This window comes from Photinus pyralis, unplaced genomic scaffold (genome assembly GCF_008802855.1).
Source record: "Photinus pyralis isolate 1611_PpyrPB1 unplaced genomic scaffold, Ppyr1.3 Ppyr1.4_LG9, whole genome shotgun sequence".
Taxonomy (NCBI): Eukaryota; Metazoa; Arthropoda; class Insecta; order Coleoptera; family Lampyridae; genus Photinus; species Photinus pyralis.
Window position 1 is genome coordinate 368,357 of NW_022170878.1, and position 27,008 is coordinate 395,364.

Genomic DNA, 27,008 nt, shown 5'->3' on the forward strand with positions numbered 1-27,008 from the left:
GATATTAGTTTTATTCAAGGTTGCGTTATTACTTTGGGGACATTAAAAACGAACAAAAATAGCTCTTCATAAACCGAAAGCTGCGGAATTACCCATGCTATGTGAAAAGTCGTTTCACAACATTGTTTTAATATATTTTTTATGTAATTAGATTAATAGCACAGAGTGCTTGTCTCAATATTTGCCTTTAGTTATAAACTCGGTCTTGTTGTTGTGCAAGCAAAAGTTAATTGTTAAAATGCCTAATTAACTTTTTTAATGTCTGCTTTTCGATGGTTTCACAAACAAATTTGGTGGAATGTACGAGTTCCGAACAGTTTTTACACGTAGCACCGCGGTTTGACCGCAAATACCGCAAAAAATAATAACAGCACCTCAATATGGAACAAATCAATAACGGGGACATTAAGTCGCTCATGTTAATGTGATGGAATTTTCGAAATTTAGAATGTAAATCGCAATACTATTTCTAGTACCCGAGATCTTCACCGTTCTTTCCCCCCCTTGAAGGTAGATACCAGGATTCCCCAGTGGTTCTTTGTTAGTCTCTCTTTCTCAGAGGTTGGTCAAGGGTGGATTTCTCCGACCTCGGCTTATTCTTACGAGTGTAAAGGACCTTCCTTTTTTTAAATAAAACATTTAGCTTGGTTCTTTCATTTTTTGAATTTTTTATGTTAAAGCTTATGTTTTTCGAAACGTGTCCCATATATCAATGCACCCTAAGAGATTCCTTCCCAAACAGATAAGAGGGTAATAGGAAAAAAACTGTTTTTTATAGGAAGTTTCCAAATCATTCTATAAAGCAATTCAGTTGCTTTGAGAAAGTTGTTTCCATTTTGAATAATGAAAGACATCACTCAAGACATTGACTTATATCTACAATCTCTCCCTAGCGGCCAAACGGTAACCGCGAACTACATGAACATTGCGGTTATGTGTAAGTCATCGACATAATAAATGCACTACACGTGTCAATGATAACCGCGGATACTGCAAGTGACAGAGAAGGGAAAACTAAGAGGGCAAGCTCTCTCTTACGGTTGCGGTCTTGCGGATCTGATTGCTTCTTTCAGTTTAACGATTGCGCTCGCTTCTGTTGAAAGAACCAATCAGATGCGTAACCGTAAGAGACAGCTTGCCCTCTTAGTTTTTCCTTCTCTCTCACCTGCAGTATCCGTGCGTAGCATTGGCACGCACAGTCCATTTATTATATGTCGATGGTCTCAAAATTCAACAATTCCCAAAACCCAATCTTTTTCAATTCCTAAAATCTCAGAATCTTGGATTCCCAAAATCAAAAAATCTAGAATTTCAAAAATTTCAAACTCTTGCACCCTCAAAATCTCAGGTTCCCACAATAACAAAACGTGGAATTCTCAGCATTTCAAGAATTTCAAAAATTCACATTCCTAAAATCAACATAGCTCGAACCTCAAAATGTAAAAATCCTTAAATCTGAAAAAATTTGAAATTCCCAAAATTCCTAAAAACTGCTAAAATTGTAAAACTCAAATTTTTCAAACTAGCAAATTCTCAAAATTTCAAAAATCCAAAAATAATTTCGCAAAAATCCTAAAATCATTCATTCGCCGAATGTTATCGCCATAACCATTCAATAGTCTCTTAACGCCCCTAGCAGGACCAAAAAGCTCCAAAAGATTTGAGCCCCCGCGAGTCTCTAAACGTTGCTTCTGGGCGGTTTGAAAGCCTTCATTTTTAGACGTTCCCTACGTCGTTAAGGTTCTCTCCTCTTCTTCTAAGGGCGCGAGTCCTTAAAAACATTTGAGAACCAGTGCACCATTTTTAACAGTCTTCAAGCACCTTAGGTGTTCAGGACCTATAAAAATATTTAGAAGCCCCTAAGGTCTTTCAAGAGTTTTCAAAAGTTTACAAGAGCCTCTAGGAAGTTTCTGAATGTTTTTACAGACGTGAGGGTATTCAAGTCAAGAGTTTTCAAGTCATGAAAAGGAATCTTCGTAAGACTTTTTCATTTGTAATGCCTGTAAGAACTCTTTATACAGTGTGTCCCCGGATGGACTGAACAAGAGGTTGGAGGATACCACATTGAATAAAATAAAATGTTTCTCTTACGCTCTAAGGTGTCTTTTTTAACTTGATTTGCTTATCAGGTTACCATGGAAGATACAATGATAGTCTGATTTAATCAAAAACATGCAACTTAGAAAAATTTCCGCTGTAGATTTTGCGTTTTTTTGTAATTTTCTCAGCTGCTAAAAGGAATATCTAGATTTTTATTTCAGAATAGGTGGTTTTGAGGCAAGCATTTTTTTATAAAGAATGTCATTTTTGCGTAAAGTTAAAATAAACAATTTTTTCCCTCTTGTTCAGTCCATCCGGAGACGCTGTATATTTAAAGTATTTGCAAGAATTCATTAGTTACCAAAAGTTTTCTCAAGTGTCAGCCCCTTAGTGGGCTTTACAGCATCTAACAGGTCCAAAATAAAACTTATAATTCCTAAAATCTCAGAATCCTAAATTCCCATTTCAAAAACTTCAAATTCCCAAAATTTGAAACCCAACACTCCCGTTTTCTCTAAATCGTAAATTCCCACATTACCATTTCAAAAATCTCAAATTCCGAAAATTTCAACCTCAATTTCTCTAAATCTTAGATTCCCAAAAATCTCAATTCCCAAAATCTACAATTTGCAAACTTCACCTTAAAAATCTTGTGATTTCTTAAACTTAAAAAATCCCAAAATCTCGAATTCCTGAAATTTAGAAATCACAAAATTCCAAAATCTCTAGTTTCTAAAACTTCAAGATTCGAAAATTTCTAACCATTTCAAAAATAAACTCCGACAATTGCAAACCCAAAAATCTCAATTTCTCTAAACCTTAAATTCCCAAATTCCACCTCTTAGTAGGCTTTATAGTCACATGCCTTTAAATTCATATAATTTCTAAAAAGTACGAATAACAAAATCTTGAATTCCTGAAATTTAAAAACCATAAAATTTCAAAAATCCCAAAAAATCCAATACCTAAATCCTAACATGTCAATTTCAAATACCGACAATTTCAAACGCAAATATCTCAATTTTTTTAATCTTAAATTCCCAAATTCCACCCCTTTGTGGGATTTATAGCATCTAACAGGGCTTTAACAATATTACTAAAATTTCAAATCTCGAACTCCGGAAATTTAAAACTCACAAAATTCCAAATTCTCTGGTTTACAAAGTTTCAAAAATCCAAAAATACAAAATTTAAATTCCCAACATCTCAAATTCTCTCACATTCATAAAAATCTCAAATTCCTAAACTCCACCTCTCAATGGGATTTATAGCAACGAATAGGCCTTTAAAAATCTTATAATTTGAAAAAAACAAGAATCCCAAAATTTCAAATTCTGACAATTTCAAACCCAATTTCGCTAGATCTTCAATTCCAAAAAATCTCAATTTCTCTATATCTTAAATTCCCAAATTCTGCCTCTTAGTGAGCTTCATAGCATCTAACAGGCCTTAAAAATCCTAAATCCCAAATATTTAAAAAATCCTAAAATTCACAAAAATGAAAATCTAAATTCCCAGTATTTCAAAAATCTCAAATTTGGAAAATTTCAAACCCAAAAAACTCAATTCACAAAATCTAAATATCCCAAAATCCACCTCCTAGTATGGTTTATCACCTAACCGGCATTTAAAGATCACATATAATCTCTAGTTTCCTAAATTTCAAAAAATTCAAAATTCCCAATATTTCAGAATTCTCAAATTCCGACCATTTGAAACCCACAAAACTCTATTTCTCTAAATCTTAAGTTTACAAATGCAACCGGAGCATTTAAAAATCTTCCAAAATTTCAAAAATCCTAAAATTCACAAAAATCCAAAATCTAAATTCCCATTTGAAACCCACATAACTCTATTTCTCTAAATATTAAATTTCCAAAATAGCAAAATATTAGATTCCCAAAATCCATCTCCTAGTATACTTTATCTAACTGCCCTTTAAAGATCCTATACTTTCTAAAACCACAGAATCACCAAAATCTCGAATTCCTGAAATTTAACTATGACAAAATTTCAATCTTCAATCTGAAGTTTCCAAACTGTCAAATCCAGAAAAATCCAAAATCTAAATTCGCAACATTTTCAAAAATTTGAAATTCCGATCATGTCAAACCCACAAATCTCAAATTCACCAAACCTAAAATTCCACCTCTTTGTGGGATTTATAGCATCTAACACGCCTTTAAAAATATTACTAAAATTTCGAATCCTGAAAATTGGAAATTACAAAATTGCCAATTTCCAAAATCTCAAACATTCTAATTCTAAATTCACAACATTTCGAAAATCTCAAATTCCGACAATTTGAAATCCAAAAATCTCAATTTCTTTAAATTCCCAAAATCTAAAATTTCCATTTCTTAGTAGGCTTCATAGAATCATGCCTTTAAAAACCTTACAATTTCAAAAATTTCAGAATCCCAAAATCTCGAATCTTTGAAATTTAGAAATCACAAAATTATAAAATCTCTAGTTTCCAAAATTTTAAATATCGGACAATTTTCAAACACAAAAATCTCAATTTCTCTCAATCTTTTTCCAAAAAAACTCAAATTCCACCTTTTAGTGAGCTTTATCACATCTAACAGACCTTTAAAAATATTGATAACATTTTAGAATTCCAAAATCTCGAGTTCCTCACAAAATTACAAAATCTCGTTATCTAAAATCTCAAAAAATTCAAAATCTAAACACGCAACATTTCAAAAATCACTAATTCTCTAAATATTACATTCCTAAATATCTCAAATTCCCACATTTCACCTCGTACTGGGCTTTTATAGCATCCGGCAGGCCATTAAAAATATTGTAATTTCTAAAATTCAAAGATATCCAAAATCTAAATTCCCAACGTTTAAAAAAAAATCAAATTCCGAAAATTTCAAAACTAAAAATCTCAAATTCCCTGAATCTAAAATTCCACTTCTTAGTGGGCATCTAATAGACCTTTAAAAACCTTACAATGTCTAAAATTTCAGAATCCCAAAAATACGAATTCCTGAAATTTAAATATCACGAAATTCCAAAATCTCTAGTTTCCAAAATTTCAAAAAATCCAAAATCTAAATTCCCATCGTCACAAAATCTCTAGCTTTCTAAATTTCAAATATCCCAAAAAATCCAACATCTAAACACCAAACATTTCAAAAATCTCTAATTCTCTAAATATTACATTCCTAAATATCTCAAATTCCCAAACCTCGCCTCGTACTGGGCTTTATAGCATCCGACAGGCCATTAAAAATCTTGTAATTTCTAAAATTTCAAAAATCCGAACAACTCCGAAATCTAAATTCCTAACGATTCAAAGATCTCAATTTTCCGAAAATTTCAAACTCAAAAATCTCGAATTCCCTGAATCTAAAATTCTTAGTGGGCATCTAATAGACCTTTAAAAACCTTACAATGCCTAAAATTTCAGAATCCCAAAATCACGAATTCCTGAAATTTAAATATCACAACAATCCAAAATCCCTAGTTTCCAAAATTTCAAAAAATCCAAAATCTAAATTCGCAATGTTTCGAAAAACTAAAATTTCGACAATTTCAAAACCAAGTCTTTATACATGTCACAGGCCTTTAAAAATATTATTAAAATTTCAGAATCCCAAAATCCTGGAATTTAGAAATCACAAAACTCTAAATTGTATTATTCAAAATTTCAAAAAATTAAAAATCTATAACTCGAAAATGACAACACTGTACTTATTAACATTTAGTACTTGGTCAAATTTTAAAAAAATTCTCCGAGATCTCCTCTTCAAGGACCACCCTGTATGGGCAAGTACAAAAAAAATGTGGCGGACCAAACATTTTTTCACATAAAATAAAATGCTTCAAAGACCTAGGTAGTGCCCTGAATCTCATCTTTCTATGCGTTGTTGCAAATTTTAGGGCTTTTTAACTATTCCTTGATTGAGTAATAATGTTTATTTTGCTTCCCCTATGCTTACACCCTGTATAGAGTCAAACTAAATTGCTTGGTATTTTTAGTTGGGGTTGTTAGCGTCTTTTCTGTCGTTTGTCCAGGACTGTGCCTACTAGGCGTCTTTCATTTTTGAATTTTTTCTTCTCGCGCTCAATGGGCGATGGTATCGGACAATTTTGAATATGAGGATTGGTGTGGTAAATTGTCGAAAAGATTTCAAAACGAAGCGAGTGAGTGTGTGTAATAGTCAACATTACTTTCACTGATTAGTTTTCTCTGTCGGACGTTTCCAATTGCATAAGTATCACTCTCTTTGTCCTAGTTGGTGATTACTGTTGCAATAGCAGGTGACCCACTTGTCTTTTAAAAAACATCGCAGCGGGTTCCTCGCATTTTTATCATTTTCTAACTGTATTTTCACAGTTACCTTTCAAGTGCATAACGAGAGGATGTAGACGGAACCGGCGTTCAAAAATTGCGCCACTCGGAGAAAGAGAAAAATACGGTAATTCTGTTGCAATAATAATATAACATTTAACCATTGCGCTAACAACAATAAAGTTCCGGTTGATGATCAATTCGCCGACATACTTCTCTGACCCAGTTGTTAGCGGCGATGCTTACATTTTTTTTAAATTTTAGGTAGCAAAGTTATGTCACTTGTTGTAGGCGAAGGCCGCCCTATAAATAGTGCCAGGCATTTTTTAATAGTCCACTTTGTGTACGAAAATACACCGATAGCTACTTAACATTTCATAGAAATCTTGTTGCACAAATTTTCCTAGTTACAAAAAAGATACCGAGCCAAGCACCATTGTATCTCGCCACGTAATCTTATCGCTCAAATTTTGTATTGCTAAGTGCTTGTAGCTGTCAGCGATAAACAAAGCTTTTAAACTTATACATTGTCACGTCCTCCACTTTGAAAATTCTGACAATAACATCACTTGTAAGTTGCAGAGCACTCTCGAACGATCACATTACATTAATTAATGATAATAATATTAACTCGCCCTATTGGACAGTGCATATTACATTCCCAAACAAGTCGGTGACTGTAATTTTGCCAAACAATCTAAAATTTCAAAAACAGGTCCTTTTAGAATAGCCAGGGACAGGGACGGATTTACCATGGCGCCATGTGGGCCCGGGCACATGGCGGAAAATTTTTGTGGAAAATTTGGAGCTTCTCCCGCAAATTTTTGTTCTTGAAAACTTAAACTTAAAAAATTAAGGTGCCTCTAACTCATTTTTATCAATTTCATGATCGTACGTGGGGGGCTTAATATCGTCGCGTAACCGTTAGATTCTCTGAGACACGATTCAGTGGCTAGGGGGAAGTTTAAGGAAAGGTTTGTCTGCATTCACCGCCACATTCCACACTTGAAAATTATAATATGCCCCCAACACCAGTGCCACGTCATTTCAAAAAAATGTTTTGTATTTGTTTAAACTTAAATCATTAGAATCTTGAATTTTTTTAAGTATTTTTGAAAAGAAAATTTTGTGTGCTGTCTTTTAGATTAAAATATACAGGATGTTCCATTTACAGAAATGAAGTTAGGTTAGGTACTTATTTTGAAAACTCCAGATTATTAAACAATCATTATAAAGAGACTTTTGTAACATTTTTCTATTTAAGTAAGAAGACATATGGTAATTCTTTATTAATAATTAATTTTTTGATTTCCCACCCGTATCTCTTAAGCAAGTGCGACACCGTATAAGAAAGAAACCACAAGCAAAATGCTAAAACTGGAAGACTACTAGTGGTACAGACTACAGACGGACAATAGCGTTCATTTTCCTTTGGGAAAACGCTCGAAAAATAGGTTGAAGTCAAAATTTTTGAATTTTTAAATTTGTGGGAATAATTTTAGGATTTGTGAAATTATAAGAATTTAGATTTGGATCATTTCAAATTTTGGGAATTTTAGATTTTGAGGTTGGGAATTTGAGATTTTAGGAAAGAAATTTTGGAATTTTATGTTTTTTTTTTAAATTTAAGAAATTCAAGATTTTGGAAATCCGAGATTGGTTAGATGCTATAAACCATACTAGAAGGTGGATTTTAGAAATTTTTAATTTTTGATTTTTGAAATTTTGAAAACAAGAGATTTTGCAATTTTCTAAATTTCGGGAATTCAAAACTTGGGATTCTGAAACTTTAGAAATTGTAAGCTTTTAAAAAGCCTCTTACATGCTATAAGAAGTGGAATTTGGGAATTTGAGTTTTTTGAAAATTTAAGATTTAGAAAAATTGAGAATTTTTGGTTTGAAATTGTCGGAATTACAGATTTTTAAAATGTTACGAATTTGGATTTTTGGGATATTTGAATTTTTGTGATTCCTAAATTTCAGAAGTCGCAAACTACGAGGTGGAATTAGATATTTTTGGAAATTAAGATTGAGAGAAATTGAGATTGTTTGATTTAAAATTTTCGGAATTTTGAGATTGAGATGTTAGGAATTTGGATTTTTGGGATATTTAAATGTTTGTGATTTCTAAATTTCAGAAGACGAAAGTCTAACTACGAGGTGGAATTAAGATATTTTTGGAAATTAAGATTTAGAGAAATTGAGATTGTTGGATTTAAAATTTTCGGAATTTTGAGATTTTTGAAATGTGAATTTAATTTTGAAAACTAGCGACTTTTAATAGGAAATTATAAGATTTTTGAAGGCAGATACTTTATAGTAGTCCCACTAAGTAGTGGCTAAGGGTAAAATTGGAGAATTTGAAATTTTTGGGAATTTTTGAGAAATTGAGATGTTTGGGTTAGAATATGTGGGAATTTAGAGATTTTTCAAATGTTGGGAATTTCAATTTATGATTTTTTTGGGATTTTCGAAATTTTGGAAACTAGAGATTCTGCAATTTTGTGATTTTTAAATTTCAGGAATTCACGATTTTGGAATTCTGAAATTTTAGTTTTTAAAGCACTGTTGGATGCTATATAGCCCACTTAGAGGTGGAATTGAAAATTTATGAATTAGAGAAATTGCGATTTGGTATTTTTGAAATTTTGGAGTAATGTGATTTTTTAAGAATTCCAGATTTTGGGATTCTGAAATTTTTTAAATATGTTTTTTAAAGACCTGTTAAACGCTATAAAGCCCACTAAAAAATGAAATTTGAACATTTTGGATTAAGATTTTTGGAGATTAGAAATTTTAGAAATCATAAGTTTTTAAAGTCCTGTCAAATGCTATTAAGTCTACTAAAAGATGGAATTTGGGAATTTGATATTTTTGCGTATGTCACATTGAGAGAAATTGCGATTTTTCGGTTTGAAATTAAATTGTCGGAATTTTTGGGAATTTAGATTTTGGATTTTTTTGAAATTTTTGGAATGCTGTGATATTTAAGTTTCTGGAATTTGAGATTTCGGGATTCTGAAATTTTAGAAATTACAAGATTACCCATTAGATGCTATACAGTCCACTAAGAGGTGGTATGACATTTTCGGAATTTGAGATCCTTGAAGTAATGCAATTTGGATTTTTGGGAATTTTAAAGTTTTTGAAATTTTGGAGGGTTTTATATTATTATTTTGTATAGGCTCACTAAGACGTGACATTTTGAAATTTGATTTTTAAGAATTTCAGATTTATAGAAAGTGAAATTTTTGGGCTTAAAATTGTCGCAAATTTGAGATTTTTGAAATGTAAATTTAATTTTGAAAACTAGCGATTTTGGAACTTTGCGATTTCTAAATTTCAGGAAATTATAAGATTTTTTAAGGCAGATCGCACTACGGTAAAATTGGACAATTTTTGAGGTTGTTTGGGTTAGAATTTGTAAGAATTTTGAGATTTTTTAAATGTTGGGAATTTGGATTTATTTTTTTGGGATTTTCGAAATTTTGGAAATTAGAAATTCTGCAATATTGTGATTTTTAAATTTCAGGAATTCACGATTTTGGGATTTTGAAATTTTAGAAATCATAAGGTTTTAAAGGCCTGTTGGATGCTATATAGCCCACTTAAGAGGTGGAATTTGGAAATTTATGATTTAGAGGAATTGAGATTTTTGGGATTGAAATTGTCGGAATTTGAGATTTTTTTAAATATTGAGAATTTAGATTTGGTATTTTGGAGTTATGTGATTTTTAAAGAATTCCAGACTTTTTTTTAAAGATCCGTTAAATGCTATAAAGTGAAATTTGAAAATTTTAGATTTTGGAAACGAGATTTATGAAGACTAGAAATTTTAAACTTTTGTGGTTTTTTAAATTTCAGGAATTCGAGATGTTGGGATTAAGAGATTTTAGAAATTATATGGTTTTTAAAGGCTTGTCAAATGCTCTAAAGTCTAATAATTTGGGAATTTGGAATTTTTGGGAATTTAGATTTTGGATTTTTGAAACATTTGGAATGCTGTGATATTTAAGTTTCTGGAATTCGAGATTTAGGGAATCTAAAATTTTAGAAATTATAAGATTTTAAAGACCCACTAAGAGGTGGAATTTAAGATTTTAAAAAATTGAGATTTTTGGGTTTGACATTTTCGGAATTTGAGATCCTTGAAATAATGGAATTTGGATTTTTGGGAATTTTAAGATTTTGAAAATTTTGCAAGATTTGTGCTCTAAGAGATGGAATTTTGGAATTTGAGATTTTTAAAATGTTGAGAATTTAGATATTTTGCATTTTTTGGGATTTTTAAACTAGAGATTTTGGAACTATTTATTCAATTTCAGAAATCCAAGATTTTGAGATTCTGAATTTGTAGAAATTATACGATTTATAATGGCCTGTTAGATGCTATAAAAAGCCCACTAAGAGGTGGAATTTGATATTTGGAGAAATTGATGATTTTTGGTTTGAAATTGTCAGAATTTGAAATTTGGGAAATTTAGTTTTTGGATTTTTTGGAATTTTTCAAATTTTGGAAACTAAAGATGGTGGAATTTTTAATTTCAGTAATTGGAGATTTTGGGATTTTGAAATTTTAGAAAGTATACGGTTTTTAAAGGTCCCTAAGATGCTTTTAGGAATTTGAGACTTTTAGAGAAATTGTGTTTTTTGGATTTGAAATACGATTCGGAATTTGAAATTTTAGAAACAAGAAAATTTAGAATCTATACAGTCCGCTAAGAGGTGGAATTTGGGAAGAGAAATGAGCTGCCACACCAAAAAGGCACTGAATCCCTTTCGATCGCACACGAGCACTTTGATAATTTTTTTATTACACACTGATCTCGTGCCCTGAAACTTATGCCACCGACTCAGATTGTAACGGGAGCCCCTTAGCGGATTTCAATTGATTTTTTTTACTAAATTTTTTTAGATTTTTTATTTGAGCGGAAGGTTTCTGAGTACAACCCCGTCGAGTTAAATGCGTGCGAAAGTTGGCGACGCGACCCCAGAAAATCGTGGGAGAAAAGGAAATTAACTAGAATTACGCGACAGCAGTTGCGAAATATCGAAAACGATCAATCGCAGCACGGAATTGAACCCTGAAAACTAGAAGAGTTATTTATGTGCAGATAACACTTTCAAATTACATACATTTTTGCTTACCGACGGATTGCGTAATTTTGTGTGAATTTCAAAATCAGAACCGCATTTACTCTTACTCAACTCATTTTGGATCAACAAGTATATATATAACTAATACATACTGTATATGGGTGGCGTGCAGGCGTAGAACTAACTTTCGCTCGATTTTACTGGTATTCGGTGTGTATGCCATTGATCCATCTTAAGAAAGCACATAAAATTCACTTCATTAAAAGTGGGCGCATGCGTCGAGCCAACTTCAATATGAGTGAGACGACACCTCTTCTACTGATCCAAATTGAACAACACAATTGCAAAATCCCAAAATGTCAAAATCAAAATCCCAAAATTTTAAATTCTTACAATATCAAAAATCATAAAACCGCAACTGCCAGTAAAAGCTTCAAATTTTCTAAATTCCCAAAATTAAAAAAAATTCAAAATTACCAGACCGCAAAATTTCAAAAATCTCGAATTACCAAAGTCTGAAATGTAAGATATAAAAAATCAAAATTCTAAGCTCTCAAAAATGCCATTTTCTCAAATTCCCAACATTTCGAACTCTCAAACTCAAATTCCTAAAATCTCAAAATTCTAGAATCTCTACTTCACAAATTGCAAAATCTCAATATCACAATATTTCAAATTCTAAAAGTACCAAAATCTCAGAAATTCCCAAATTATCTCATTATCGCCAATTCCAAAATAAAAATTCTGAAATCACAAATTCCCAACACTTAAAAAATGTACCAAAACGTTAAAAATTTCAAAATCTTTAACCTGCGAAAGCTAAAAATCTCACAATCCCGACGGTTCAAAAATCAAAAAATCCCTCAAATCTCACTCCTAAAGTTTGAAAATCCTAGTATTACAAATTCCCGAAATTAAACTCAATCTCAAACTCTCACTAAAAATTACAAAAATTGCCATCTTCAATTATATGATTTAATGCCAATATTAATTCTCTATTTTTTAATTTTTGTGTTTTAATTTTTTGTTTTTTGAAATATTCATATTTATTTCACTTTAAATGGGGAGTAACTGAAGGTTCTAATTCGGATTCGGGCGCGGATGTTCGTTAGTGGGCTAAGTTGGTGGAGTAGCTTTGGCTGAAACCACGCCCACAATAAAAACAAAAAGCAGACGATGACATTACCATTGATTGCTCTTTCGGTAATTGCTTTTGACACTGAAACTGGAAGTGTTTATCCAGCTTAAATAAATAAAAAGATTAACTGTGACATTGCCGATCGATTGCCACAATTATTACAATTATACAATATCTGGGCCAAATCGATCACAATTTGGGGCAGCTTTTCCCTTTAATGAGATCAAGTCGGTTTCGTGCCACGATAGCGCTACGGGAATCACAAGGGTATCGATGCGGAAAAGTGGGCTAAGGCCTATCGAATTATTAATAATAAAAACAATGATGAAACGCGTTCTAAAGGCTGGAGGGAAAAAAATTATAATGCAAAAGAAACTTACGATATCGTGACCAATAGTTCCGCCTCTGACAACTTCCGGCGCCATGTATTCTATGGTTCCACAGAAGGAGTACGCCCGCTGCTGCTCGTTATCACTTTGGTCCCTTGCTAATTCTTTACTAAGGCCGAAGTCGGTCAGAACGATGTGACCGCATTCGTCGACTAATATATTTTCTAACTTAATATCTCTGTAAATTATCCCAAGCTGAAACAAAAAAAAATATGAAAATGAACCACCCTGTATATTAAGATCTAATTGTGCAGTAGTTTGCATTTAAGGTAAAAAGCCCTCGGGGCGACTTAGCCCCCCATCTGTTCGATGCATTTTACCACACACACTGCAGGGGACGTGGGGAGAGAGTTCCTTAACCCCTTTTATCCGTATTTTCTATTCGAATGGTAACCTACCACTATCAAACGTCGGCGGACCATCTGGCTTAAATTAGAATAATTTCAATTTCCAAATTAATTCGTGTCCTAAATTTAGGACACAATTTTCGGTGCATTTAGACAAATTTTATTGTTGCAAGCTGACCTGGGCATCTATATCTCCTGCGGCCAGGTGTTGCTTTAAAAAAAATCTACAGGTTGGATGCGATTCCGGTACATAACTTCCCCTTGTATACCGCGCTCGCTAAGGGTTGCACCTGGCCGCAGTTTGTTACTTATGGTTCTTTTGTGGGTGAACGTACCCATTTAATTCCCTTTGGCGCTCGGGCCCGGTAAAATTTGCGAATGTTGGCGTTTTATGCACAATTTAAGATCTAAATTTATTTAGTTTACAGAAAAACAACTTAAAACTGAGCGGACGCAATGACAGGGTAGGCGAATTGAAAGAGCATCATTTTTCGTCTTAATTTTAATTTTCCACGAAAGAAGCATATCTTATTATTAATTAATTAATTATACCTGTAATTACAAGTGTCTGGAACATGAAAGAACGGACTTGGATATATTTTTAAATATTAAAAGAAGAGGACGCCATTTACTTACCTATATATACAAATATCGCTGAGATATTTTTAATTCTTATATTTAAAAATATCCTAAAGGAATTTATCGCCATCTATCGGAGTACTTCTTTTCGAAGAAACACAGTTCAATTTGCTTAGATAGAATTATCGAATCAGGATTTCATTCCTTATCGCCGGTGATAATCCTTTATCGACTTGATGGCGCCTTGTATCGCTCTAGAAAAATCATTTTCAGAATTAATGTTAGCTGCTATTTGGGCCACAATTCTTCCTCAATTGTTTACCACCGGTATAGTATTTTAATTTAACCTCGCCCGTATCAAGACTGAATTCCATGGAGGTAGCGTGGCAAGCACTACGCTCCATAGCCGCCTATTATTATAACCCCAGAGATAAACTTCAATTTTGTACCCCCGGTATATGTAAACCCGGGCTGGGAGTGACGAAGGTCGATGCCCCTCGGATATCGGGCGACCTCCGAGCAAGCGACTCTGCCCAGGTGAGACCGCATTTCCGTTGAACTCGTGGGATTTGTATGGACGATAATTCAAACAAACACTTTCTGGGCTCCTCGTCAGCCGGTTACTCAAAAGGGGTCCGGTAACTTGGTGGTGGGCCAGCTCCTATTCGCAAGAAGAACAAGACCGTCATACAGAAGCCGATGACCAGGAAGCGCCCGGTCAAGCGGGCCCTGCGCCAAAGCCTAAGGCTGTATCTGGGGTCGTTGGCTCAGGGGGAACAACCCGACGTCAGGGACCAAGCGTATCACATCGGATAGAAGCACTCCAGGAACCTTTAGAGCCCGCCCTCTGTGACGTCACAGCATTTTGTGGTTACGTGATCAACCAATGGGAGCGCGCCACCCGATTATTAAACCCGCCATCTAGGTTGCTATTTTGAAACAGCCACCTTAGATCTGCGTCATCGGTAATTACTGCAGAAAATTTTTTTTATTGGCGCTGGGATTGGAACCACGATACCCGAAAGTGAAAGCTAACCTTAAAGGCTTTAAAAATTTGATAGAAGTCAATAAAAAAACAGTCGGCGTCTCGGCGACCATTTTGCAGGAGCGGCAACCTACTCGTTAACCGCTCAATATTTGCCCTTGAAACATTGCCCTTGGAGAGTGTTGTAATTTGAACCTTACTCTTTTGTAACCTTGGCCTACTTTTATTGGGAAAACAGATCTTGTGATACCTGTTTAGCCGTTTACCTGTTTACTGGTTTACCAGGTTTCGATCACTAATACCGTGAATATGTATCTCAGCCTACGTGGGGACCTCACGGGACCACATGCGCCTGGCCTCTTTTCACATCACTACCCGCCTACTGCGCAAGTGCAAATAATACAGGGTGGCCAAATAAGAATGCGAGGTACTGTATCTGAGAATCTGTCCATCGTAGAGGCTTGCGGTAAAAAATTTTTTTACTAAAACGGCCACGAGAAAAACCTGGAAAATATTTTTAAGTTTCTGAGATGGCCGCTAGGGGGCGTAACTGCAATCTGGACTCTAAAAAAGTGACTTTTTTGTGAATTCCGCTATATTAACCTAACAAAAAAATGTCCGGTCTTTGAAGACGACGATAATCTAAACCTTTTTTGTTTGACAATTTTTCCGGTATCTCTAAAAATGAAGTGGTGGGGGGGTATTCAAAGGTTTCAGTAAAGAACACTCTGTATCTTCGAAACGACTGAACCGATATTAACAAACTCGGGTTAATTGAAAAGTTAGTTTCACATATCGCCACCTGAGGACTTTTTTCGACATTCCGACAGAAATGGTTAATTTTCTTAAAAAAATTAAATGCGTTGGTTTGATTTTTTTCATGAAAAAGTAGCTAAATGATGCCTAAACAAACTCGCGCAAACCGCATCTCGATATCTTGTTCCTAACCTAAAATTCAGGCCAAAGAAAATTTTATACCCTCAAAATTTAATTTTTTTAAGCTAATTTTTCCGGAATTATTTTTATTATATAATTTGGGGCCCTAAAGTGGATCGAATTAAAAAAGGGAAGCTTTTAATGCCGCCGTAAATGCTCGAAATGATGGCCATCACCATATGAAAATATATATATCTCAAGATATCGAGATACTGTTTTCGCGAGCTTGTTTAGGCATCATTTAGCTACTTTTTCATGAAAAAAAATCGAACCAAAGCATTTAATTTTTTTTAGAAAATTAACCATTTCTGTCGGAATGTCGAAAAAAGCCCTCAAGCGGTGATATGTGAAACTAACAAAACTTAGTATATTTGTAGCTGAAGAATAGCTCTTTTGAACTAACCCAAGTTTGTTTAAATCGGCTCAGCCGTTTCGAAGATACAGGGTCTTTACGGAAACCTTTGAATACCCCCACCACTTTATTTTTAGAGATACAGCAATAATTGTCAAACAAAAAAGGTTCAGATTATCGTCGACTTCAAAAACCGGACATTTTTTTGTTAGGTTAATATAGCGGAATTCACAGAAACATCACTTTTTTAGATTCCAGATTGCAGTTGCGCCCCCTAGCGGTCATTTCAGAAAGTTAAAAATATTTTCCAGGTTTTGCTCGTGGCCGTTTTAGTAATACATTTTTTTACCGCAAGCCTCTACGATGGATGGATTCCCAGATACAGTACCTCACATTCTTAGTTGGCCACCCCGTACAACCAGGGCCGGACTGGGTGGGTAGGGGCCCCGGGCGCTCCATGAGCAAAAGGCTCCCAAACTCATGCCCCCCCCCGAAAAAAAAGACAAGGGATTTGCAGATTTTTTTAATTGCATTTCAAACAACTTGCTGAGCAGTATTGAACATTAAGTTAAAGGAGAAGGCGCTGTAATTCCAATGACGTATTGGCAAATTTATCAATTAATTTATCCTTCTCCAAATTTAAACTAAAAATACGCTCAACATTTACAAACATTAATGCTTCAAAAATTGCCTGACCCAAAGAGGGCCCCGTCCAGGATCCCAGCGGGGCCACGGCCGCTCGGGTGGCCTAGCGGCCTGGGCCAGTCCGGCCCTGCGTACAACAATGACTAGAATGAAACTCATAAGAAATTTTGACCAAAATTGGCTTCGAATCCGTGTTTCCTCCAGTTCCCCATACTCCCCTCCCCGGAAAGTTTTGATAGTTGGAAACACTGACAAAATAAAATACATAAGTCGAATACAAAAATTACATCTCGATACGTTTAAAGCTGAATGAGTAGTTTGCGTTAGGAAGATGAAGTCCGGCCCGTGCAAACTAATAAGGTCAATTTTCTTTAAATTAAAATTAATTAAAGAAACCTGAATATCATTATCACCTTGATAAGCAACGTTTGAACGGCGAGAAACCGGCAACCAACCTTTGGACTTTGAACGGTGAGGAAATTTTGGGCTTTGAACGGCGATCAAACTTTGAACTTTAAACGGTGTTTGTAGCACTAGTATCACCATTGCACTAAGCTTGAAGTTGTAAGTGTGCGCATGCGCAGGCACATCTTGACGCGCACAATCTTAACCGATTGTCATAGGTAGACCAGTTGTGTGCGATTTTTATGTAATAACGTTTTAGCGCAATGTATAGAGGGATGCAACTGTCACTCCTCCTCCTCCTGGGACGGAGGTCGATTATAGCTTCGGTGTCTGTCGTGTCACAGGAACATAGCAACCTATTAAGATATGTACATTTTCTCTATCTTTGGATGAAAAAAAAAACTATTTTACAGCATGTTCCGGGTCCACCTTTTCTTGATAACCCTCTATAATATGTTGCGTAATTTATGTATTGTTTCAATGTCTTAACTGTTTCAGTAATGTACCTTTTTCGCCATTGTGTCCAGTCCAACATCCAAGATGGTGCGTCCAGCCCTGTCGGAATATAGCACCCCAGATCAACTGCCGAAAGACTTTGCCATGGTCCAAAAATTTTCCCAGGTTCAAGTGACCCCAGACCTACTTGCTCCTCTACTACACAAAACCCTCGTAAAGACGGGAAGAGATTTAGAAAACTCTGGAGGCTCTTAAGGACTCCCTTAAATACTGTTGAAGAGCTCTTTAAGAGCTGTCAGAGAATATCAAAGACTGTAAAAGTTTCTGGCTCCGTAAAGACCTTTAAAGCATAAAATTTTTTAAGGGCTCCTACAAAAGCAGTTATAGAGAGGAGAATTTTAAAGAGTCTAAATCTCACAAACGCTCTTCAAGACCAGTCTTAGAGAAAGACTTCCAGGAAACTCTTGAAAACCCTTTTGAGACAGTATGCGATTCCTAAGACCTGTAAAATTTTAACGACACATAACGCCAAATAAAGGTTCTCAGACTGGAGATTCATGGAAAATCCTTAAAGGTTTTTAAAGACCTTTACTATATTCTTATAGGTTCTTGGAGGCGCCTTTAAAGACTCTTGGATGTTTTTGAAGGCTGTGAGGGATTTTTAAAGACCCTTGAACAGAACAGCCATTGACTTCCAAAGGACCTTAATCTTATATCGCAAATCTTGTACGGTCAGGTTACTTATTTTATTTGCCGACCGCCTGCGTGCGGGGTAATATATCCAAACAAGCTTCGTAAGCTTTTCTTTTTCTTTCAGTGATTTATTTCAGGTGTAATAAATTCTTTGGGATTTTCGGAAGTTGATCGTGGCCACCGGGTCTGTAAAATTGAGAAATTTTAAGTTACTATTAAGATTTTTTTATAGCAGATGTCGGATGTGTACGAGGAGAGATTACAAAATTCTAAGTTTCCATTTTGGTTTGTCTTGAGCTAGCTGGACAGGTGTTTTGTGGGTGGTGTAGTGACCACATACCATTGCACTCACTAATATTAAAGGTTCTGGGCGTACTTAAGAATGCTTTTGGAGACTCTCAAAGGCACGATTCTGAAATGTTCTTGAAAGTTACTTTTACAAACTCACCAAGGCTCTTTGGCGGCTTTTAGAAAAAAGGGGGCTCCTGAGAATACTTAAAGACTCACCTACAACTATAATTTTCAAGGCTCTCGCAATTTCTAGAAGCCTGGAGACTCATAGAGACGCTCTCATAAACTCTTGAGCGCTTTTTCAAAATTGTGGAGGCTCAAAGATCAATGAACATCTTTAAAGCCTCGGTCCTCAAAAGTTCTTGGAGACCGTAAAAGATCCTCCAAGACCCTCAACATCCAAAAGCTTTAAAACCTCTTATACGCAAGAAAATACTCTAAAAGCTTCTCAAAGACTCTGTGTGCAATTTTTAGACCGTTAAAGATCAGTTGAGAACTGAAAAGCTCGTCAGTGCCCGTCCCTTAAACACTCTTTAAGCTGAATTTGTAAAATGTAACCGCTCGCGAATTTTGCTGCGAATAATCGCAATTATACGAAAAAAAATTCTCACACAAATAATACGTGCTAACTCATTGAAACTCCACCGAAAACCCCCTTACAATCAGGTTATCTCAAAAATGCACACGGTATTTTCCAGACATACTTCCGTTCACGTTCGCTAGTAAGCGGTGTATGTGTAAATTTTTCTATATTGAACAAAATACAAATTCAAAACCAAATTTTTGAAACCGCAAAGCGGCCATCTGTTACAATGTTTTAATAACAAAATAAAATTTAGGAAAACGTTCAAAGGCTTTACCAGGATGTGAAGTAAAATTTGCACATTTTCGACGACCAGGTACATTTTGAGCAAAAGATGTGGCAATTGTTCTTTATCCAAGAAGTTCGACGAATATTTTTCGCCATTTCGAAACGATGCTGAGTGTAACTTAAGGCTTTTAAAAAAAAACGTTTTCGCCATCTTATAAAACACCTTTTTGAAACCTGTTTAGGTCTGATGTTCTTAGAAATGTCGTTTGAAACCGTCTTTGACATCTTTTAAAAAGGTTATTGGTAAACTGGATGTCGAAATCATCATTCTAGAAATTCTAGAACACCAGAAAACTTGACAAACCTATTGGGAAGGTTTTCTTTGAATCGCGGAAACTGAACCGTTGGAGGAATCCATTTTGGATATACGAGTATTTCTAAAAACATTTTTGGAAAATGCCTTTTATTTTTAGAAATATTCGCGGAAAAAAGTGGAAAACTTTTAGGAATCGTCTACGAGTGTCGATTGAAAGTTGGGAATGAAACGTGTTCGATTTCTTCGACAGGAGTCGAATTCCTTTTATCTCCGTTTGAGCGTGCGATAGGATTAGCCTAAATTAAGAATAGAATTAAATGAGGTCGTAAGTTTAAGTATGCAAAGTGCGAATTATCGCAACTTCCTTTTTACTTTTCACAACTTTCTCTCCTCCCATTTCAAATTGGAAGAGATCCTTTCACCTTGAGGTTATACAACAGCGGCGCAACCGAGTCGATATTGCTAAGGTCAGAATAGACACGTTTTTATCCTTCTTATACAATTCCTTACTGACAATTAGCCAAGGTTAGCAAGAGTTATAGGTAAACTACAAACTGACCTTTCGCTATCAGTAAATTTCTTACACGCCGAACGGCGGCCGCTAATCGGGGCCGACTTTTGGAGTTTGTACCACTTTATGGAATGCGACTTCTTAATCGGCAGAAATTTGAACTTTAAATTACATAATGTTTGCTTATGAGACAGGCCCGAAGTTGTACGTCTAATTTTACAATTCGCTTTGAATTTTGATTTTTCCGCAACAAAAATTGGATAGGTATACAGACGGGTGGAAAGGGAGCAACTCCTTTATGCGGGTTTGAATTGTGTCTGCAATATCTTCATAAAACAAGATTCTTTTTTAGCTTCCTATGGTATCCAAAATTATAACAAATTTGGACTGAGGGTAGCTCAGTATATACGGAGTGTTTCCATTAGAGGATTGTAATTCTTAATAAATTCGGCGATCGATATTTTGTGAATCATTGGCTACTGGATGCGTCGTTCGTTACTACTTAATGTCCTGGGAAAAGTTGTCAACGCCAGTCTGACGAGCGATAAGAGAATATTAACCTCTTTTACGTGACCAAAACAACTACATCACAATATTGCTCATAGTGACATGGAGCAGCGTAGCAACTTAAAATTTGGTGGGTTTTCATAACTGGTTTTTATATGCGCATGGCTAAGGATTAAGGATGGCCGATGATTTCTATTAGCGCCATTTTGTAAGCGGGTTTTGTAAAATTGAAAAAGTAGGGATGAAATAGAGGTCTGTTTTTCGGGAACTAAGCGGAAAAAACCGAATTAAAAAAAACCACGCAAGTTCTCAGTACGGAAGTGTAGAGGATTCAATCAAAATCGTCTAAGTGCCGTTTCGTAACATCAAAACTAAGAAAGCGTGATAAGGTTCGCGAAAGTTCATTTGTAGTCGTGAAATAAACATTACAAAAGGATTAAGTAGCCGATTTAATGATTCCCGAAAACCGAAAAATTATAAAGGTACGAGCGCACTTTTCCGGCGAATAAATCAGAAGCTTAAAGTGAAAGTTTTAAGAAACAAGTTATATCAATTTTGGATAGGGATAGACACGAACTCGACCTAAATTCGAGTCGGCTCGAAGGCTCGACTCGAGACGAGCTTTTGCAGTTCATAAAAATATTTTTTAAAAAGAGCTCTCATTTTTATGTTCACATTACGCATACCTATATAGAGGAACCGGCAGCCCAGAATGCGAAATCGGGCTATGCGCAGATGAGCAGGAGGAGCCAGTGACAGTGACCAATAGGTGCAATCAATAGAATATGAATAATGGGGATGCGTCACCTCTCGCCTTCTTAGCTGCCGGTTCCTGTATAATGTTTTGTTTATATTTAGTCAACTTATTAAAATCAATTGATTCTTAAAATTTTTTAACCTTCAACCTTCAGTTGAAAATTCTATTATCTTAAATTCGAGCTGGACATCCATAATCTCGAGCCGAGCCGGACAACCATAATCTCGAGCCGAGCCGAGTTTTTCAAAAAGTTCGGTCTGAAACGCAATCCGACAGCAAACTCGAATGCTACCGAACGCTTCCGAATCTTCTTTAATGTTCTCGAACAAACACGTCATATCTCCCGGAAAGATTGCGTCACATCCGCCTTTATCGTCAATGACTAATCTGTCATGGCGCCTCGATGTCTATCGAAATTTCCGGAATGTTCGCTACATTATATTGCGAGAGAGGAAAGCTGGGTGAAAGCAGACGATAAAAAATAGACGGTCTATTGCCCGATCAATTGCACAAGGCGATGTAATCTAATCAAAATCCAAAAAACTTCGACAGTATTCCTGTTGGAGATCCAAGTTTCGTTCTGCATTATCCAGTTTTGAGGGAAGTCATCGATTCCAGGAAACGCTATAATTAAGGTAATGAAATTCTTTTTGATTTGTATTCAAAATAACTATCGGTCCTTGTAAAGAAACTGCATTAAATGTCATTAAATAAAATTTTCGTTGAACAAGTTGGGATCTCTCTCAATCTATTCTTCTCGTAATACCATGACTTTGTGGGGTATGGGATCTTTGTCAGATTCAATACCCCCCCCCCTCCCGCCCCAATGCACAAAGGTCTTTTGTTAATTGTAGGTCCTGAGGGCATTTTTCCAAACCGGGGGGGGGGGGGGTAATTTGGTACATTCTTCCTTAAAACATATGGAATACCCACCACTGTGGGACCAAAGGTCTCATGTCAGTTGTAGGGTAAATGAAAATTAACTTTCTTTTTCCTGGGGGGTATTCCAGACCCCCCGGTTGTACATTCTTGCTCAAAAGGTATAGAAGACCCACCGGTGTGGGACCAACGGTCTTATGTTAGTTGTAGGTAAATGAATAATGACTTTCGTTTTCCTAATGGAATTCCAGACCCTCCGGTTGTACATTCTTGCTCAAAACGTATGTAATACCCCCCAGTGCACAAAGGTGTTACGTCAGGTATACGTGAATATAGAATGAGTTTCACCCCCCCCCCCCCCCCATGTTGTATATTCTTCCCTAAAATATATGGATCACTCCCAGTGCTTCAAGTCTTCTGTTAGTTGTACATAAATGAAGATTAATTTCCTTTTTCCTGAGAGGTATTTCCAAGTCTCCGGTTGTACAGGGTGTCCCATTAATAATGGTCACATTATCCATTAATTGCACAGCTTCGGGAAAAAAATTTGTCAACAAAAGGGGCCAAGAGACATCGCTGGAAATTATTTTCAAGTTTCTAGCTTCGCCGTTAGAGGGCGTACGATTCATGGTTAAGTAGAAAAATTACTTTTTTCCTAAAATATACCTAACAAACATGCATAAAAATACATGCATCGCAATCTTCGCTCAGCCTGAAGATGACCTGTTAAGGTCGAAATCGATAGCCGCAACAGTAAAAAATAAAAAAAAAACGTGTTATCTTAATGTAATGGCGGATACATTTGAACCGATACCCTGTTGCGCTCGGCTGATGGTAGAGCATGAATGATATAAGGGCGCCAGGGCTATGCGCGGAAAGTACTCTCAGGGTCGTGACGTTAACTAGCCCGTTCTGGTAATTTGACCATTAAATTATGAACAACGTGAGTAAGTTTAATTTTATTCAAAATTATCAAACGTTAATATCTCAATATTTGATTTTAGTTGTCCGACTGATCGTGTGAGATGGAGGTGTGACCTGTCGCGGAGATCTCTTACAGAATTCGGATACCTTATTGGTAAGTACAATTTTATGGTGTTATGTTTGTATATGATTGTAAGTGTACGATACAGTCTGACCTTTTCTAGACGGTTTACTTCGGAAGACGGTTGAAGACCTTGACGATTGGAGCTGCTGGAGTTGACGATGGTTGGAATAGGATAGATTTATTTTGACTGCTACGTTAGATGTTGATTTGCTTACGAGTGCCAATTCTAGGGCAACTCTAATATTTCGATAGAAATTATATAATTACTTAAAAGAACCCTCCAAGCAGCTACAGATTAATTTAATGCATTACCAGGATGAACTGGGTTCCAAACATATAGTATAAGATTAAATAATTAATTTAGGGTAGCCATGAGGCGCCTATCATATAGATCTGAAAATTATAATTAAATATGAATACGTCATTACAGAAAGAAAATACTCACGTATTATTACAAATTGTTTAATTAACTTTATTATTTTGCTCTTCTTTAGAATTATTTAATTAACAATCTTAAGATGCATTCAGCTGAATAACTTGACCATTCAAAAATCTAATGGCAAATGGCTGGTCATCTTTTGCTATCAGAGATGACCCTCATCATCCTGTTACCTTGACTTTGTTTATCCTTTTGGTAATAAATTTGAATTAAAGCGGCAAAAATATTTAAATTTTACATAAAATTAAGTGAAACCGTTACAAGGAGGCGTAACTGCAATCTGGAACCCAAAAGTGATTTTTCTGTGAATTCCGCTATATTAACCTAACAAAAAAATGTCCGGTCTTTAAAGTTGACGATAATCTGAACCTTTTTTGTTTGACAATTTTTCCTGTATCTCTAAAAATGAAGTGGGGGGTATTCAAAGGTTTCCGTAAAGAACACCCTGTATCTTCGAAACGGCTGAGCCGATTTAAACAAACTTGGGTTAGTTCAAAAGAGCTATTCTTCAGCTACAAATATTATACTATTTGAAGTTTGGTTAGTTTCACATATCACCGCTTGAGGGCTTTTTTCGACATTCCGACAGAAATGGTTAATTTTCTCAAAAAAAATGAAATGCATTGGATTGCAGTGCATTAATAAAAGCTTTATTTTTTAAATCGATCCACCTTAGGGCGACAAATTATATAATAAAAATAATTCTGGAAAAATTAGCTTAAAAAATAAAATTTTGAGGGTATAAAATTATCTTTGCCCTAACTTTGGTTAGGAGCAAGATATCGAGATGCGGTTTTCGTGAGTTTGTTTAGGCATCATTTAGCCACTTTTTCATGAAAAAAAATCGAACCAGTGCATTTAATTATTTTGAGAAAATTAACCATTTCTGTCAGAATGTCGAAAAATGCCCTCAAGCGGCGATATGCGAAACTAACAAAACTTTTCTAGCCGAAGAATAACTCTTTTCAATTAACCTGAGTATGTTAAAATCGGCTCAGTCGTTTCGAAGATACAGAGTCTTCTTTACGGAAACTTTTGAATACCCCCCACCACTTCATTTTTAGAGATACAGAAAAAATTGTCAAACAAAAAAGGTTCAGATTATCGTCAACTTCAAAGACCGGACATTTTTTTGTTAGGTTAATATAGCGGAATTCACAGAAAACTCACTTTTTTAGATTCCAGATTGCAGTTACGCCCCCTAGCGGCCAGTGCAGAAACTTAAAGACATTTTCCAGGTTTTTCTCGTGGCCGTTTTAGTAATAAATTTTTTACCGCAAGCCTCTACGATGGACAGGTTCCCAGATACAGTACCTCGCATTCTTATTTGGCCACCCTGTACATTCTTGCCCAAAACGTATGGAATACGCCCCCACCCCCGAGTGCATAAAGGTCTTACGTCAGGTGTAGGTAAATGCAGAATGACTTTCTTTTTCGCGGGGGGTTCATTCTTCCCCAAAACATGTAGTGCCCATAGCACTTACACGATAATTTTTGGAAAGGGACCATCCAAGATAACATCTTGAGAACCTAATACTTTTTCTACGAAAATTTTATTCTTGGCTTTTTGAGATTCTGTTCTGTTCACCCCCCCCCCCCCCCCACCTCTCGGGTATCTAAATGCCCGTATTTTTATCATTTTAAATTATTTTTCATATTACAGTAGGTGGTTCTATTTTAATTTGCAACAAAAGCCCCGTATACTTTAAAGCACTACGAGAGGTACCTACGACGATTCACGTGTTGTGCTTTCAATGACCGTGACTTCACGGGCCTCTTAAATCAGATAACGTCAATGTGTTTTGAGTAACGGTGTGCGAAAGAGAACAGTTTTTCGGACGCGTGCGCCACGCCCTCGTCTAATAATCGGTTCGCTTTTCATTAACACAACGAGGGCCATCCTGTAGTTAGGTAATAAATTCCGCTTTCTCGTTTTCATTGCAAATTCAGCAGAAGTCGAATAAAATTCTTTCCATGCACAGACATGACCCAAATTCCTCTCTATTCTATTCTCTCCATATTTGACTTTAAACAAATCGTAAGTGTGCGTAATTTGCGCAAATATAGAAAAAGGGGAGGTGGGAGTAAAACATTAATTCTAACACAAGAAAAATTAATTAACGACAGCAAAAAGGTCAAGTGCTTGAGGTGCAAGTAGGCGAATGCGTGGCCGATTTTTTTCTTCTACGAATATGTTGCGAAAGATCCGGAAATGTTGCGAAAGATCCGGAAATGGCAGTTAAAAGGCGGAAAATGGTAATGGAGAAGTTTACGGTTCACGTGTACCACATTTTTTTCTTATTGTAAAACTTAACTGTTACTGCACAATTAGGTACCTGCCTAGGTACTAAATTAAAACTTACCTTATGCAGGTGCTCGAGTGCAAGTATTATTTCGCCTATGTATATTCGCACTTCACTTTCGGTGAAGTGTTCTCTTTGGTATAAGTGTGTGAAAAGTTCACCTCCGGCGACGTAATCTGCGGAAAAAAATCCGTATTAGTGCAAAAAAAATGCAAGTTCTCCAATTCGTGACTTTGAATTGTTCCCCTCCCCCCCTTTCAAAACAAAATACAATTTTCTCCACGAATTTAAGACGCAGGTGAGGGTCGTCTTTGAAAACCGAAAGGGTTACGTGCATTTAAGTTTCCCACAGAATATACTTCGACCCTTCGGCGCGAACCCTTAAGAACGACTCGACTGCGAATTTGTCCTTTCAACCTTTGGTACTCCGAAAGACCACCCCTATAAATTATACATCGAAAAAATTTGGTTTTTTCAAACTCGTTCAAAAGTTTCTTTGTCTCTAGAAAAACCTTAAGAGGCTTCTATTCCAAACAGTTCAAGGAAAATATTGTAACGTAAACGTGGTCTTCACATGGATTTTCACTTAAGATTTATAACGTAAGTCGAGCACGAGCTATTTATCAGTCAAGGCAACGCTGTTGGAACTGATTGAAACGCAATTCGATTTGCTTACCTATATAGCAAACGTCCCTCTTTCTCGAACGCTTGCGAAACCTCCGGATTATTCTAGAATGTTCTAGAACAAAACATGTCATATTTCCCGGAAAGATTGCGT

The 27,008-nt window shown here is 35.7% G+C and overlaps 1 protein-coding gene across 1 annotated transcript in view; it reads right to left on the reverse strand.

The window, feature by feature from the left end:
- LOC116181408 (ribosomal protein S6 kinase alpha-5-like) overlaps positions 1–26,406 on the reverse strand; it is a gene marked incomplete at its 5' end in the record, with an annotated part of 34,834 nt that extends 8,428 nt beyond the window's left edge. The window contains 2 exon segments of the mRNA XM_031501769.1: positions 12,962–13,165; positions 26,291–26,406. Coding sequence (XP_031357629.1) covers positions 12,962–13,165; positions 26,291–26,406 — 320 coding nt within the window.
- Between the last annotated feature and the right edge of the window lie 602 nt (positions 26,407–27,008).